General features: G+C 42.1%; 1 protein-coding gene across 13 annotated transcripts in view; it reads left to right on the top strand.

Annotated features, from left to right (window-relative positions):
• The window catches only part of LOC138751919 (obscurin-like), a 755,203-nt gene that overhangs the window by 654,037 nt on the left and 85,747 nt on the right, over positions 1-15,419 (top strand). For all 13 annotated transcript variants that reach the window (XM_069914884.1, XM_069914878.1, XM_069914879.1 and 10 more), the window contains 3 exons: positions 2,281-2,408; positions 8,342-8,432; positions 10,383-10,577. In XM_069914884.1, the coding sequence (XP_069770985.1) occupies positions 2,281-2,408; positions 8,342-8,432; positions 10,383-10,577 (414 nt within the window). The remainder of the gene's footprint in view (positions 1-2,280; positions 2,409-8,341; positions 8,433-10,382; positions 10,578-15,419) is intronic.

Below are 15,419 nucleotides of genomic sequence, written 5' to 3'. Positions count from 1 at the left end.
CATGATGTATTTGTCTGCACTGAATTTGATGCCGGCACCTCTTGTTCTCTCCATGGCCTCATGTAGGTGGAGGTTGTAGGTTTTCCCGTCTCTACCAAAGATCTAGATGTCATATGCGATGCCGACAGCACCTTAGCATCCCCTGTAGGTCTCATCTATCTTTTGCTGGAAGATGTCTTGGCTCACCTTTAGGTGCAGGAACTTGTACCGGCCGATTGGAGTGTTGAAAGTTGTTAGCTGTGTCTTCCAGCATTGGTATTGGATAGTGCCCCCTTTTGATTGCTTGGTTTAAGTCTTTGGGGTCCAGACATATTCTTAGGCAGCCATTGTTATTTTTTATTACTGTAGAATTTACCCAGCCAGTTGGCTCCACTATTTTTGCTGTTACTCGTTTTTCTTCCATTTCTTCCAGCTCCTGCTTTTGCCTTTGTTTCAGCTCTGTTGGCACCTTCCGTGGAGCATGGGTGACTGGTTTGTATTTTGGGACTATAGTAATGTGGTATTCAAAGTTCCCAAAGCACCCAACTGTGTCATCAAAGCATTCAGGGTACATGTCCATGAGCTTGGCCTTATTTGTGATCGGAGGTCGTTGCTCAAGTGGGATGTCGCTATTGATCCTCTTGGACATTTTCTTCTCCCTGATCTTGTTGTTTACAGAGATTAGCTGTAATTGTTGACAATTATTCAGACCTAGGATTGCTGGTCTGTCGACGTCAACCACAAAGAATGTGCGAATGATGCTCTTTCCTTTATGTTTATCTTTTATTTGAACTTTTCCTAGTTGTTTAATCACGGGTCTACCATAGGCTGTGAGCGTGACATTTGTGACTTCTAGTGTGCCTTCCTCCAGGTACCCATTCTTTATGTACTCGGGGAACATCTGGCGGTACAGTCTAAGCGGGAGGCTGTTGCTTTGTGATCCAGTATCCAACTTTATTTTCAAGTTGAATATTATTGGTTTGTTTCTGATCTTTCTATTTACTTGGATCGTGGTGTATAATTCATTTTTTTTCTCCCTTCCCTTTCTTGGACGTCTCATGGAGGAGTATTGTATCGATGCCGAGCATCAGTGAGTCGGAGACACTGCTGTCACTTCCCTTGACATGGTGTACTTTCCTTCTGTATTCTTGGTTTCTTTCTCTTTTCGTGTCAGACCTACACATCTTTTCCCAATGATTGACCTTCCCACAGGTCTGCACTTCGAACCATAAGCGGGGCATTTCTTGCGGTCATCGAAGGGGTGTATTCTGCCGCACCTCCTGCAGTTCTCGGATGTCTGCAACTTTCTCTGCGTGCGCTTTATGGCATTGACCCTTCTATCTCTGTGCTGCATGTTGGCCTACACGGAGAGGGATTGCATTTGCCTCCTAGTGGCTTCAAAGACCTTAGTTGCATCTACAGCATCTGCTAGTTTCAAGCTGTCTTTTCCTAAGAGAGTTTTCTGTCCTTCAGGATGAGCACTTCCCCAGATTAGTTGGTCAACTATTTTCTCCTCTATTTCTTTGAACTTGCATTTTGCTGCCATGTTCTTTAGCCTTGTGAGGAAATTATCTACTGACTCATCAGGCTTTCATTTTAATCCCTGGAACTCATATCACTATATTCTATGGTTGGATTTTGGTTCCAGATGAGAGGAAAAAAATTTCTAATATCCTTTATTTTCTTCCTCTTCAGCCAGCTCCCAGCTATTAAATAGGTCTAGTCCTCGCTCCCCTATCCTAAGAAGAATGTAACTAACCTTTTCCTCTGGTGTGAGGAAACTTTTGAATGCCAGGTTGCATTTCTGCTTGAACTTTTTTAAAGCCTCTATGCTGTTGTCGGCTTCCCCGTCCATGACTGGGTGCAATGCTTCAGCTGGTGCAGCCATTTTCTTCTCCAGCACTGGTAGTCAGGTAATGGTGTTTTTTCTTTGTTTCCTTCTCTTCGTGTTAATTTTGGTTAATAGGGATTTTTTTTCCTATATGATGTGGGTTTCTGTCAATTCCATCGCTGCCACCATGTTATGTTCTCCGTTGTACCATCGGAGATCTTAATAAACACTAAGAGAAACTTGTAAGTTTAGAGCACAAACCTTTACTCACATCTCAGGCTACTGGTCATGTATGAATACACTGTCGCATTGAGCATGCTCGCCTTTCAAGTGTAATGTGGCTCTTACAGTCTTGTAGTGTTCATGCTCCCAAGTTTCCACTGTATATAACACATATTTTTCCCTATTAAAGTATAAAAATATCCTGACTGTAATTTTTACTGGCACTTTCTTTTACTATCCTTCACAAGAATTGTAAGTCTGGGAGCTGAATGCAAAGCTGAAGAAATCCCTTTGTTCCCCGACAACCAAAGGTACAAACTGGAAATGGAGCTACCTGAGAGACACCATATTGATCTGACTGCTCAAGAAAATTCAGGTGATGTGAAAAAAAGCATGTAATTATAGCACTAAAATAACGAATCATCTTCAATCTTAACCAACAAATGCTTGTTCTACTATAGCTAACTGACATGCTGTGTTAAGGAATACTAGGAATTACTGGGTAAAAATGCTCAACTGAATATCAAGGTTTGGGTATGCCGTTTGGAAAGAAAAGCAGTTAAGATTTACAGACATCTCTCCACATGCTGAAGCAAAAAGCAAACTGCTGGAGGAACTCAGTGGGTTGGGCAGCATATGTGGAGGCAAAGTGATAGTCAAGAAAGAAGAAAAGATGCAACATCTCTACAGATGCTGCCTGACATATCTTTAAAAAATTATTTGTTTAGAGGGACATATTTATAAGAAGACCACCAATAAATTAAATAGAAATTTTAAAGAAACATAGCAGAATTATTGAAACAGAAAGCTCAGGTTGTTATGGGCCCAAAGGACCACAAAACCCAGCAGCAATAGAAATTTACCAAGACAAATTGTAACAATATTAATATTTGGGGAGAATTTATAAGATTTAGAGTAGGTTACATACATACACACATTTTAAAACAGATCTTATTTGAAAGACTGAAGATCTCTGGCGAATGTAAGCACCTTTCACAAGTAGGTGTTAATTGAACTGACGTCATAAAATGAATGACCATTGTTTGGAACTGGAGACACAAAGGCTAGTGGAAGTTCTTTTCAAGGGTTTTGCCAGAGTGCACAGAAAGGTCACTCCTGGATTGTTTACCTAAGATAACAACTTGAGAAGAAGAAAGAACTCCTGTTGTTTGCTGGAGAAGGTGGGGTATGAAGAATCAGAACAGGAGATGGCTGGAAGTCTGATGTTTCTCTTGAAATAGAGGAAGGAATGGTAGCTTGAAGAAAGAGGTTACCATCTGGAAGACCCTGATGGAGCAAGTTTCATCAGTGAGACCCTGCGGTGACTAGAGGTGGTACCTCAGTTGTGGAAATCCTGGAGCAACAAATATTTCTCTCTGCAAACCCGACAAGAACCTTCCTGAGCAGTAAACATTTACCTTTAAAGCACCAAGCCTGGTGAACTTTATACATGTTAAATTCTGTGCAACCAGAGAACTTGGAAGAAGGAGAAGTGAGATTGAACTGTGAACCAAAGAACTTTTCTTAAATCTACACACACACATTACATACACGTGTGGTTAGAATTAGAAGGGGGTAATTTGGGTTAGTATAGAGTATAGTATAAGTATAGAGTTAAGTTAAAGTTTGATTCTATTTTCATGTTTGAAGTTGATTAAAAATAACTTTTGTTTTGAAAGCCACTTGCTTTGGTGAATGTTTATTGCTGCTGGGGTTTGGGGTCCTTTGGACTCGTAACAAAATGGTTACTTAAACAAAAGTTGGTTTTAATTATCTTAAAACATGAAAACAGGATCAAACTCTAACTTATTACTATTAACTTAACCTAACTTAACCCCTTTCTTATTCTATGCTCACGTGCATGTAATGTGTGTGTAAGTTCAGAAAAGTTCTTTGATTCACAGTCCAATCTCATTTCTCACTCCTCAAAGTTCATTGGTATCAGGCAATTCTTATACTGTGCACAGAATTTAACATTTATGAATTTCACCAGGGTTTGGTGAAAGGTAGATGGTTACTGCTCGGGAAGATTCTTGTCGGTTTTCAGAGGGATTTGTTGCTCATTGGACACAAACTGATTTCTTCCAATCAGCCACATCAGTGTCTTGCCAAAGAAACTTTCCCCATCAGGGTTTTCCAGATGATAACTTCTTTCTTTCAGGCCACCACAGAGTTCCTTTTCTGTTTCCCATATTCCAAGTGAAACATTATACAGCCAGCTATCTCCTCTTGTATAGACTTTGACCAGGTTGAACTCTCTCTCTCGCTCTCTCTCTCTCTCTCTCTCTCTCTCTCTCTCTCTCTCTCTCTCTCTCCCCCTCCCCTCTCTCTCTCCCCCCCCCCCCTCTCTCTCTCTCCCCCCCCCCTGAGAAAACCAGATGACCCTTTTAGAATAGCAAACTGCAGCACTGGACTCAATCTTTTGAGTTCGTTCAGTTGTTGCTTTTCAAAACAATAATTAGTTACTCCTCAGCAGGTCCAATTAAAACGTACTTGTGAAATCCTTTAGGCATTCTTCAAAGTTTTTGCAAAGGTACTTGGAACCTGGACTGTCTGACTTGAACTGAGCTCTGGCATTTTAAATGACATCAGTTTTGAAGTGTTTATATGTGACCTACACTAAAAAGCCTGTCACACTTTATCTCCTTTAAAACATAGCTATATACAATATAAAACATAATCTGTCATAATATATACTAAATTTTCTCCCTTTTATTTTGGTGCCATTGTTCCCCTTCAAGCCAGGTCCACCTGCTGCTCTCATTGAAGCTTTTACCCTTCTATTCAGTTCTCTCTCCCCCTCCTTATTGTATATACTTATTTACATTGAATGTCTTTGTCTCCTCCCATTGGTGTTACATCCCTTAACTTATGTATTATGTTGCTTTGCTATCCATCTTTATTCAAAAATTGTCGAGAAAGGATATCTCATTATTTTCCTTATCTCTTTGTCCCTTAGTCTATTTTCCTTGTTCTTCCATCTTCCCCTTGGGTCTTCCTTTCATTTTCTGTGCCAGCTCCATTGCCTCTCGGATACCTTTTAAATATTTTATTTCTCCCTCTGGCATTTCAAGAGTAATGTCGCTGGGTACAATAGGGCATATCCAATTTTTTTTTAATGTAGGATTCTTTTAATGGCATTGAATTCTTTTCTCTTCTTGACCAATGCTGCACTAAAATCAGGGAAAAAGCTGATCCTTGCCCCTTCTTCTAAAAATGGCCCATCATGCTCCTTGACCATGTGGAGTATCATCTCCCTGTCTTGCTATTTATGCAGTCTTATCAGTATCGGGTATGGCATTGGTTCGGCCCTGGTCGTGGACCAAAGGTTTGGTGGGCCCTCTCAATTACAATGGGCTCTTCACGCCTGTTTATTCCCTGGATCTTCAGGTTCCATTTCCCAAAAAAACACTGATTGCTGACCCTCCTCCATTTCTCTTAACCCCACAGTCCTTACATTCCATTGCCTGTTATAATTTTCTAATGAATCCACTTTCTTCAGCAGACTCTCTCAACTTTCCAGGCGTCTGTATCATTTTCAATTTTCTCCAGACTGTCCCCTGCGTCTGCCATTTTGTCTTCAGCGGCTGCCATATGGTTGGTTAGAGTGGTGAGTCCCGTCTTCACTTCACCTACTCCTTCTATTATCTTTTGGACCCTTTTTTCTAGGGTCTCGGTTTTATTAGCCAGCGATTGTACGACGCCCATCATGTCACCAATTGTCAGCACTGGTCTGCCCCTTGCCAGCTCCGGGCCCTCTGCCATCGTGTCGGAATCTTCCCATATCCTATCTCTCCCATACGGAGTGCCTGACAGCATTTGTTTCTGCCCATCATTTTCCTCTGTTTCCAAGAGGCTGCTCTGTTCTTCTTGCCCATGTTGTAGTAATATTTGGGCTTTTCATTCGATATGCAGGATTGTATTGAGGAGCTCTTGTGGGGTCCGTCTGTTCAGCTCCGCATCACGTGACTCCTATATTCTGTGTTCTTAATTGTCTTTTAACACCATTAAATTATTTTCTTTGTTTTACAAAATTAGCACTAAAGTCTTGAAAGATTAGTGCTTTTCCTCCTTCCTTCTCGACTGGTCCATTATTTTCCCTGGCATAATCAACTACTGCTCTTAATGTTGCCTCCCGATTCCAGTAACTCGGAAATCTTACCAGGTCTGGTCATGGTCTTTGGTCATCCGCCCTTCTGAGTCCGAAGGTCCAAAGAACTCTCTCTACAAGTAGTTTTTCCTTGAATCTTCCCACACCCAGCACTCGTGGGATCCACTCTTCAAATAAATTCACCAGATCAATCCCCTGTCTCTTCTCTCAGTCTGACAATTCAGACATTGTTTCTGCTGCTAAAGTTTTCGATGTGGTTGATTTTGACCAGTAGCAGTTGTTTATCAATTTTCCACTTCTTTGTATTTTCCTCCAGGGTCTTTTGTTGTTCCTGAGTCATTATCAGATCATTTTCAACCTGGCCTACCCAAGTTGTCACGTCTTCAATTGCCATCACTGCTACTTTTTCTGCCATTTTTCTTAGTACATTTTGCAACTTAGAGAATCATTCACTCAGAACCTCCATCTTTTCCATCATTTTATGGAAATCCTGTGTCAATCCCCTACCTCTTTGGGTTTGTTCCAACATCATGGTGGCACCTTCATCACCACTCCTTTGTAGACTTTCTGTTAACAATCTCAGCAACTTTTGAGCTTCTTCAGTTTTATTTTTCTGGGTCTTGTTCTTCTTACCAATCAATATTTTGTTTTTTAATAAATATTTTTTTTATTTGATGACTTTAAATACATCTTTTAATCAATCTTCATGGAGAGCTCTTCCAATCCACATCTGATTAGGTCCTTCTCATAACAATAAACTTGACTTCTTGACCAAAAGACAGTAGTTAGCCCGAGTTGGCAGCAAATCCTCAAGTTCCATCATGCTGATCTTTGGCACACCTCACCCTACTACTGTTCATTCTAGTGACTCCTGACTGCACTACCAGATTCAGTTCAAACAGAATGATCAAGTTTACCGGTGATACATCAGTAGTTGGCTTCAGTGGCAACAATGACAAGTCAGCTTGCAGAGAGGAGGATGGGTTGCTCATCAAATGGTGTAAAAACAATAACCGGAGTCTCAACATGGACAGGACACTGGAGGTGATTGTGGACTCCAGGAAAGTGAATGTCGACTACTCTCCACTACACAGCTCCATTGTGGAGAGAGACTACATATAACAGACAACCTATGTTGTCATCTGCCAGGAAGGTGCCTACACTTCCTAGGGAGGTTGAGGAGGGAAAAGCCACTGGCCTCCATCTTAACATTATCCAGGAGCACAATTAAGAGTGTTCTTTCTGTCTGCATTATTGTGTGGTACGGTAGCTGTAAAGCATCGGACCGGAAATCATTACAGAGGGCCATGAAAACTGCGGAGAAGATCACTCGGGTCTCCATTTCCTCTGTTGATGATATTCACCGGATTGTGGCTTAAATAGGGCCCTTTCCATCCAGCACACAGGATCTTTGACTCATACCATTAGGTAGGAGGGACAGGAGCAACAAAATTAACTGCCAGGATGGGAAATAGTTTTTCCGGCAAGCTGTGAGAGTGATTAACAGTATTCTGTAACCTTGAGTATTTTATTCATGAAAGTGAATGAACTACTCTATAATATTTATGCATATGTATTTTATATTATAATTTTAAGTAGGTATGTAATTATTATATGCAGTATGAGAAATGCATATCTGCATGCACTGTGGTCCGGAGAAATACTATTTCATCTGGACATATTACTGTATAATAACACACTTGAAATTGAACAAATATAATTGAAGATATCCCAAATTTTCTCAACCTTGGGATTTTGAATAAGAGTTTTATTGGTTTGCATTAGGTCTGAATTCCGAGATCTTGTTATTCTGCATCTCACTTTTAATGTGATAAATATTGCCCCAGGCCTGAATAAATATTATGCAGTTTAACGTGGAAGATTGTTTCAATAAAAGAACCATTGTTTTGGATAATTAAGCAACTCTTTGCATTTCTTTAAATATTGTCTTAGGTTCTTTAATATTAATAAAAACTGCCAATATCTCTGTTTACCAAGGGCTGAATAGTAGAAATTACAATTAATATTTTTCTCATCAATATGTTGTTTTCTTTGCTGAGAAATCAAACCAGGCTCCTTCAGTCTTACATTTTAATATATTTATGCATTTCTGCCAACTGCAATTGTTTATAAATAAAGACTAATGTTCCAGTATTATGTTGTTATGGGTTTTCTTGGGAAATTCCTGGGCAACTCAGAAACAAAGATAAAGGAAGAATGCTCTGGAGAGAAAATAGCAGAGAGAAGAGAACTGCACTACTATTATAATGTTAAAGAGGAAATTGGAAGGTAAACATTGTCTTTTTTAACCTTTGATTCTGCTGAGAAGGTTATTAATAAGTACCATTACAAATAAAATAAGTCTTGGAATGTTGCCAGACACAATACAAAAATAATTTCAGGGTTGTATGTGATGACATGTATGTATTCTGATGATAAATCCAAACTTTGAATTTTGCTGTGTAAATGCAATCATTGTTGCTAAATCCCTGATTAGTTGAAAATGTTAATCTTCCTCCTCAATAAATACTGTACGGCTTAACAGATATGAAAAAGCTTGATCGTCCTTCAAGAAAAATCTCTCTCTCAACCATGAACCCTTTCAATCAATAAATCAACAGTGTATCATGAAAAATCATAGATTAGGAGCTAATGATGTGGTCACACCTTTCAGATAGACTTGATTCTGTTTTCCCTTTCTCCCTTGTTGATTGCAGTGAATATTCAATTAAACCAACCATCCTTCTTGCATGAAATACACAATTATTTGAAAGACGGTCATAGAGATACAAAAACTACACAGAGCACAACTAGAAATGACTATTACAAACCTGAATATTTGTTTCTGTCAATGGTGACTTCTGCTGGCTATAACATTTGATTACATTTATTGTTATATACTTAAGTACACTTTAGAGATGCCATAAAAGTCTTATTTGCTGCAACTTTCCAGATACATAAAACGGCAGCACGGTTAGCGTTTTGGTTAGTGCAGTGCTGTTACAGCATCAGAGATCGTGGTCAGGGTTCATATCTCACACTGTCTGTAAGGAGTTTGTCTGTTCTCTCCTTTGGGAGCTCCGGTTTCCTCCCACCCTTCAAAAACAAATGTGGGTTGTAGGTTAATTGGGGTATTTGGATGGCACAGGCTCATGGGCCTGTTACTATTCTGTTTCTCTAAATTAAATCTAAATTTACATCTTGATGAAGAAAAGTTATAAAATTGGGCATGACAGTTAGCGTGATGCTATTACAGCTCCAGCAACCTTGATTCAAATCCAGTACAGTCTGTAAAGAGTTTGGAAATTCTCCCCGTGACTTGCGTGGGTTTCCTCTGGGTGCTTTGGTTTCCTCCACGCTCCAAAATGTAAGGGGTTGTTAAGTTAATTGGATGAATTGGGCAGCATGGGTTTCATGGGCTGAAAGGGCCTTCTACCACGCTGAATCAGTAAAATTTAAAATAAAAATACTCTCAAAATTGCAGATGTATAATGCTGGAAGCTATCAGGGATCGCGTGGATTTGAGTGAAGCACATAACTGAGGCTTCATATTAGACAAATTTTACTAATTTGGGGGAGAACATACAAACTCCTTAGATAGTGCCAGATTCAAACCCTGTTTGCTGGTCCTGCAATAGGCGCTAACCTCGATATGTACTGCTAAAATGCATTTCTTAAACAGGGCAATGATTGAAGAATTTAAAATCCTTCTGTTTGTAGCAGTTATTTAACAATAAAGACTGATTTTTTTTTAAAAGACCTTTTAAAACCTCAAGACTTGTGTCCCATTACTTCATTTGAAGTGTTCTGTTTAAATATAGAAAACACTACAGCCAATTTTGACAGAGCATCTACCTAAACAAAGTAAAATGATAGTGACTAGTTTTTATTTGTGTGAAATTGATTGAGATCTAGATATTGACCATAACATCATGAGTTAAAAATGGGCCACTTTTCACCAAAATCATTTCATTTGAATGATTATCCACGAATAAAGGAGACGGAACCTGTTTAACTTCTATTCTAAAAAAGCCATAAAAAGGGGAAAGGTATCTGATTATTGAGCAACTGAAATAGAATTTTGTCTGTGTGATTATTGGCTCATTAATTTAATCCTGGTATGGTCTAGTTTGACATGGTCTGATTTTCATTTGACAAAGATGAAAATTAAAATGTCTTTTATCTTTGCTTATGAATTAATACAAAAAAGTCAATATGCTTTTGTTTCTTTTGTTTAAGAGGTTCGTATAGCTTTGTGAAGAAAGTTGTGAACAAGCAGAGTGGAAGACATTGTGCAGCTAAGTTTGTTACACTCAGAAGAGATACCAAGGCTTATGAAGAGCTTGCCATTTTGTCCGGGCTTAACCATTCAAAGATTGCCTGTCTACTTGATATGTTTGAAACCAAAGGAACACTTGTATTAGTACTGGAAATGTATCCTTTCTGTAGGTTTTATTTAATTACTTGTTTCCCTGTTATGTTTGGATCCATGTACATGGACTATAGAACAGCACAGCATGGGAACAAGCCATTCAGCCCACCATGTCAGTGCTGACCATGGTATTGCAACTATCTTCCTTTATAATCTCTTGGAAAGACTAGAGTGTCAATGTTTATGACTCGTTCAAAGAAAAGTCAGTTGTAAAGTTACAGTTGAGTTTTTCACAGTTTAGTAAACCTTATCAGTGACTAACTATTACTTTCTTATATGGTACTAAAAACTATAATGAAACCATTAAACAATGCTTAAAATGGTGACCATCTCCATTCTTTCCATCTTCTCAGAACAAAGAAAATTCAAAACTGATTGTTTATATTAAATATGCAAAAAATAGCCACAACCTTGAAGCTGGCTGTTGCAAGGAGACACTCAAAGAATGTGTAAACAATATCTCCCAGTTACTTGCAGAATATGCTTGCTCATGGTTTAATTTTAATCAATTTCATTTTGTCCAAATTTGTTATGGGGTTGATTTTCGGTGAGTGAAAAATATTAGCATTCTTGATGTTCTGCGTATAAAGCACTGTTTAAACATGTGACAGTGTGCAAAATGACAAATGAAAAATGTAACTTTTATTAAATTAAGATGATTGCAGGTTGTTTCATGGCTAATTGATAGCCACACTGCATTTAACTTGCTTAGTTTTGTATTTTTCGATACCTTTATTTAACAGTAGCGTGCGTGCTACTGTGATGTGTGGAAAGAACACACACACACACATGAGGAGTCGAAGTCGAAGACTGATTTATTGCATTAGCAGCTCTGCTTATATTCTCTCCCCACTGCTGACAATAGGAGTGACTTCATGGCAGCACCAATTTCCGATTGGGCGGCATTAACACTGCTGCTCGTTGTTTCCTGCTTTGCAGGTTGTCACCTGGGAAGAAGGTCATTGGCCCTGTGGGGTCTGCATGGTCACCACAATCATCGGCCATTCTGTGTACTGGGTCAAGTCATGGTTAGCGAGCCACTACACAAACCCTCCCCCCCGCCCCCGCAGAACCGGCGACTAGAGCACTATTCGCCACATTGGTGGCCTACCTCTGTGTCATAGGGGCTGCATGGAGACCAGTTGGTTAATGTCCAGGTGTGCTGGTTTGAGGCGGTCCATAGTGAAAGTCTCTTCCTTAACTCCTATAGCCAGCGCACATGTCGACCCATTACTTTATGTGGCCCCTCATATGGCTGTTGCAGAGGTGTTCAGTGTACCCCCCCCCCCCGAATGAAAATGTATTCACAGGTCTTTGGGGATGTAGGCTTTGGCCTGGCGGTGTGGCAGAGGTTGCGGAGGAGCTGGAGTGCCCAGTTTTTCCCTCAGCTTAGTCAATGAGGTCGTGGGGTCCTCCAGGTTCTAGGCGGCATTCAGAATCTCCCCCAGTATCACCAATGGTGTGCCATGTACCTTCTTAGCTGCTGAGGTGTTGAAGTCCTTTTTCGGCATGATACAGATCCCCAGGAGGAACCAGGGTAACTCATCTGCCCAGTTTGGCCCCTTGAGCCAAGCCATTAAGGCCGCATTTAGGTGTCTGTGGAACTGCTCTACCACCCCGTTGGCCTGAGGGTGGTAAGACATGGTATGGTGGAGCTGGGTTCCCAGCAACTTGGTCAGCGCCACCCAAAGTCCTGAAGTGAACTGTATACCACTATCGGAAGTCATATGCTCCAGGACTTGGGACTTTGAACCTCGACACCCAGGTGTTAATCAGTGCCTTGGCACAGATCTTGGTGGTTGTGCCAGCCAACAGGACCATCTCTGGCCACGTCAAGGAGGGGTCAATCATGGTGAGGAGATATCTCGCCCCATGGAAGACCGGAAGCAGCCCTACAATGTCAATATGGACGTGGCTGAACCAACATCATGCTGGCTCGAAAGTCTGGTGGGGGGGAGGTGGGGGTGCATCAAGGTCTTCCTGCTGTGCCATAGCTAGGGGCGGAATAGTCTATTCCCTGGGACAGCGTCTGGATGAACTCAATCATTGGGCGTGACAATGCAACATTGGTTTTACCTGCGATGTGTTGGATGTCCGTGATGAACTCAGACATGTATGAGGGGGGTCACTGCTGCCTGGCTGACCACAGATCAGACACTTTGTGGAAGGCAAAGGTTAACGGTTTATGATCCAAGAAGGCCCTGAATTACCTGCCTTCCAAAAAATACCTGAAGAGCCTGACTACCAGGTACAACACCAATTGCTCCCAGTCAAAAGCACTATATTTGAGTTTGGGTGGCTGGAGGTGCCTGCCAAAGAAGGCCAGGGGCTTCCCTTGCCCTTCGATGATTTGCTCTAGTATGCTCCTTACCACTGTGCTGGAGGTGTCTACTATAAGAGCAGTTGGCTCCTCTGGTCTGGGGTGTACCAGAAGGCTAGCGTTGGCCAGTGCATTTTTGGCCTTCTGGAACGCTTCTGAGGCCTAATTGTCCCAGGTAATGTCTTTATCCTTCCCTGCCATGAGCCCAAAAAGGAGGCGCATGATGTGAGCTGCTGCCAGTATGAATTAGTGTTAAAAGTTCATCATACCAGTGAATTCTAGCAATCCCTTCATTGTGTGGGGCTTGGCAAAATGCCAAACAGCCTCTACCTTTTTGGTAGGGGTTTCATTCCGTGCCTGTTGATTCGACGCCCCAGGAAGTCAATCATTTCCAATCCAAACCGCACTTAGCAGGATTTATAGATAGTCCGAATTTCTGCAGCCGGGTGCACTGTTGCCTCAGGTGTGCTGCATGCTCTGTGTTGTTGCAGCTGACGATGAGAATATCGTCCAAATAGCTGAACGTGAATGGGAGATCCTGGCCCACCACATCCATCAACTTCAGGAAGGTTGCATTCTAAAGGCCATTCTTAGGAATTCAAAGATTCCAAAAGCGGTTTTAGGAATGTTGTCTGGATGGACCAGGATCCAATAACAGCCCCAATGAAGTCGACTTTTAAAAACACCCATGCCCCTTGTAAGTTAGTGGTAAAATCTTGGATGTGGGGCATGGGGTAGTCCTCACTCGGGCTCCACCCTCCTTCTGCCTTCGTTACCGTGTGCAGGGGCGAGGCCCAAGGGCTGTCGGAATGCTGCACTATCCCCAACTCTTCCATTTTTTAAAAACTCTCCCTTGGCAAGGGTGAGCTTCTCAGGGGGTAAAGCAGCAATCTCTGCCGTGGATCGGGGGGGCCCTTGGTGATGATGTGGTGTCTTACCCGAAAGAAACTCCACTAAGATCCGCATAAATACATTGTTGGATAGAGAAACCGAGGCCAGGTGGGGGGCAGGTAACTTGGCTTCCCCAGGGGCATAGTTTGAAAAGTCCCGGCATGTACCAATTGCCGCTCTTTAAGGTCCACCAGCCAGGAAGTGGGCATGCAGGAAGTCTACTCCCAGGAGCAGTTGCTCCACAGCCTCAATTATGAATATCATTGTTGCTGCCGAAGCTGAATGTTCATTTAGTGATGGTGTTCGCTGCCCTCAGTACCAGGCTTGGTTTGCCATCTGGGTGTCGTAGGCCGAGGGAGGGGGAGAGGACACTTATTTCAGGACCAGTGTTCATGAGGAAGCACCTTCCTGAGGAGAGTACCACACGAGGAGGAGGCTGTCATGTTGGCCAAACGTCATGACCATTAATAATGGTTGGCCATGGCATTTACCCGAAACACACAAGGTGGGCAGCATTGATGGGCTCCTGTGGCCCATCGTTGGTGATAGTAGCAATACTGCTGGATCGGGGGATCCACACCTCTCTGTTTGCTGGCTGTGTGCAGGACCTAGTGATCTGCTCCACTGAGGTGCCGTTTTCTTTCTTCACTCTCCCAGAGCACTTTAGCCTGGGCTGCAACTTTCCTGGGGTCGCTGAAGACCTCATCGGTGAGCAAGAGTCAGATATCCTTGGACAGCTGCTCAAGGAAAATCTGCCTGTGTCCCTCAGCAAGGGCAAGCATCTTGTTCATGAGGGCAAATGGAGCCCTTCCCCCTAACCGACCATACGCAACAATAGGGCAGCGCACTTGCACTGTGAGCCTGAAAGTGGGGTTAATAGTTCCTTGAGGGCATCGTATTTGTCTTGCTCCAGTGGCTGCCGTAGGAAGTCGATGGCCCTTGCTTCTGTCTCTTGGTCGAGCAAGCTCATCATGTAGTATTAATGTGTGTCATCAGCGTTAATATGTCAAAGGTGGAACTGGGCCTCAGCCTGTTCGAACCACACGTGTGGCTGCAATGCCCAGAAAGTTGTCAGCTTCAACAAAACCGTGTGAGGAACTGCTTGATCCGTCATCTTCAGGTCGAACTGCCAGTTAGACTTGCCAGGGTCACCAATGTAGCGTGCACGCTACCGCGAAGTGTGGAAAGAAGACACACACTTGAGGAGTCGAAGTGGAAGACTGATTTATTGCACTGTTTATATTCTCTCCCTGCTGCTGACGACAGGAGTGACGACACAGCAGCGCCAATCTCTGATTGGGTGGCATTCCCACTGCTGCTTATTGTATCCCGCCATGCAGTTGGTCACCTGGGACGAAGGTCATTGTCCCCTGCGGAGTCTGTGTAGTTATCACGTTGGTTGGCCTTTTTGTGTACCAGGTCGCGTCCCAGTTAGCGGGCCGCTACAATGCATCAATTATATAAAGAGATTGTACTTTCAGCAGCTGGACTATTTTGTTTTAAATGCAGGCTGAAACAATTTTCCACGGCAATACTTCTAAATAATAGGTTAAAAGTGTTTCAGAAGAAACTCCATCCCCTTGAGTAAAACATGAAAGTCTGCAGACACTGTGGTTTGAAGTAAAAACACGAT

This window comes from Narcine bancroftii, chromosome 1, assembly GCF_036971445.1.
Source record: "Narcine bancroftii isolate sNarBan1 chromosome 1, sNarBan1.hap1, whole genome shotgun sequence".
NCBI classification, from domain to species: Eukaryota; Metazoa; Chordata; class Chondrichthyes; order Torpediniformes; family Narcinidae; genus Narcine; species Narcine bancroftii.
The sequence above is the reverse complement of the archived record's forward strand: the minus strand, read 5'-3'. Positions and strand labels throughout refer to the sequence as shown.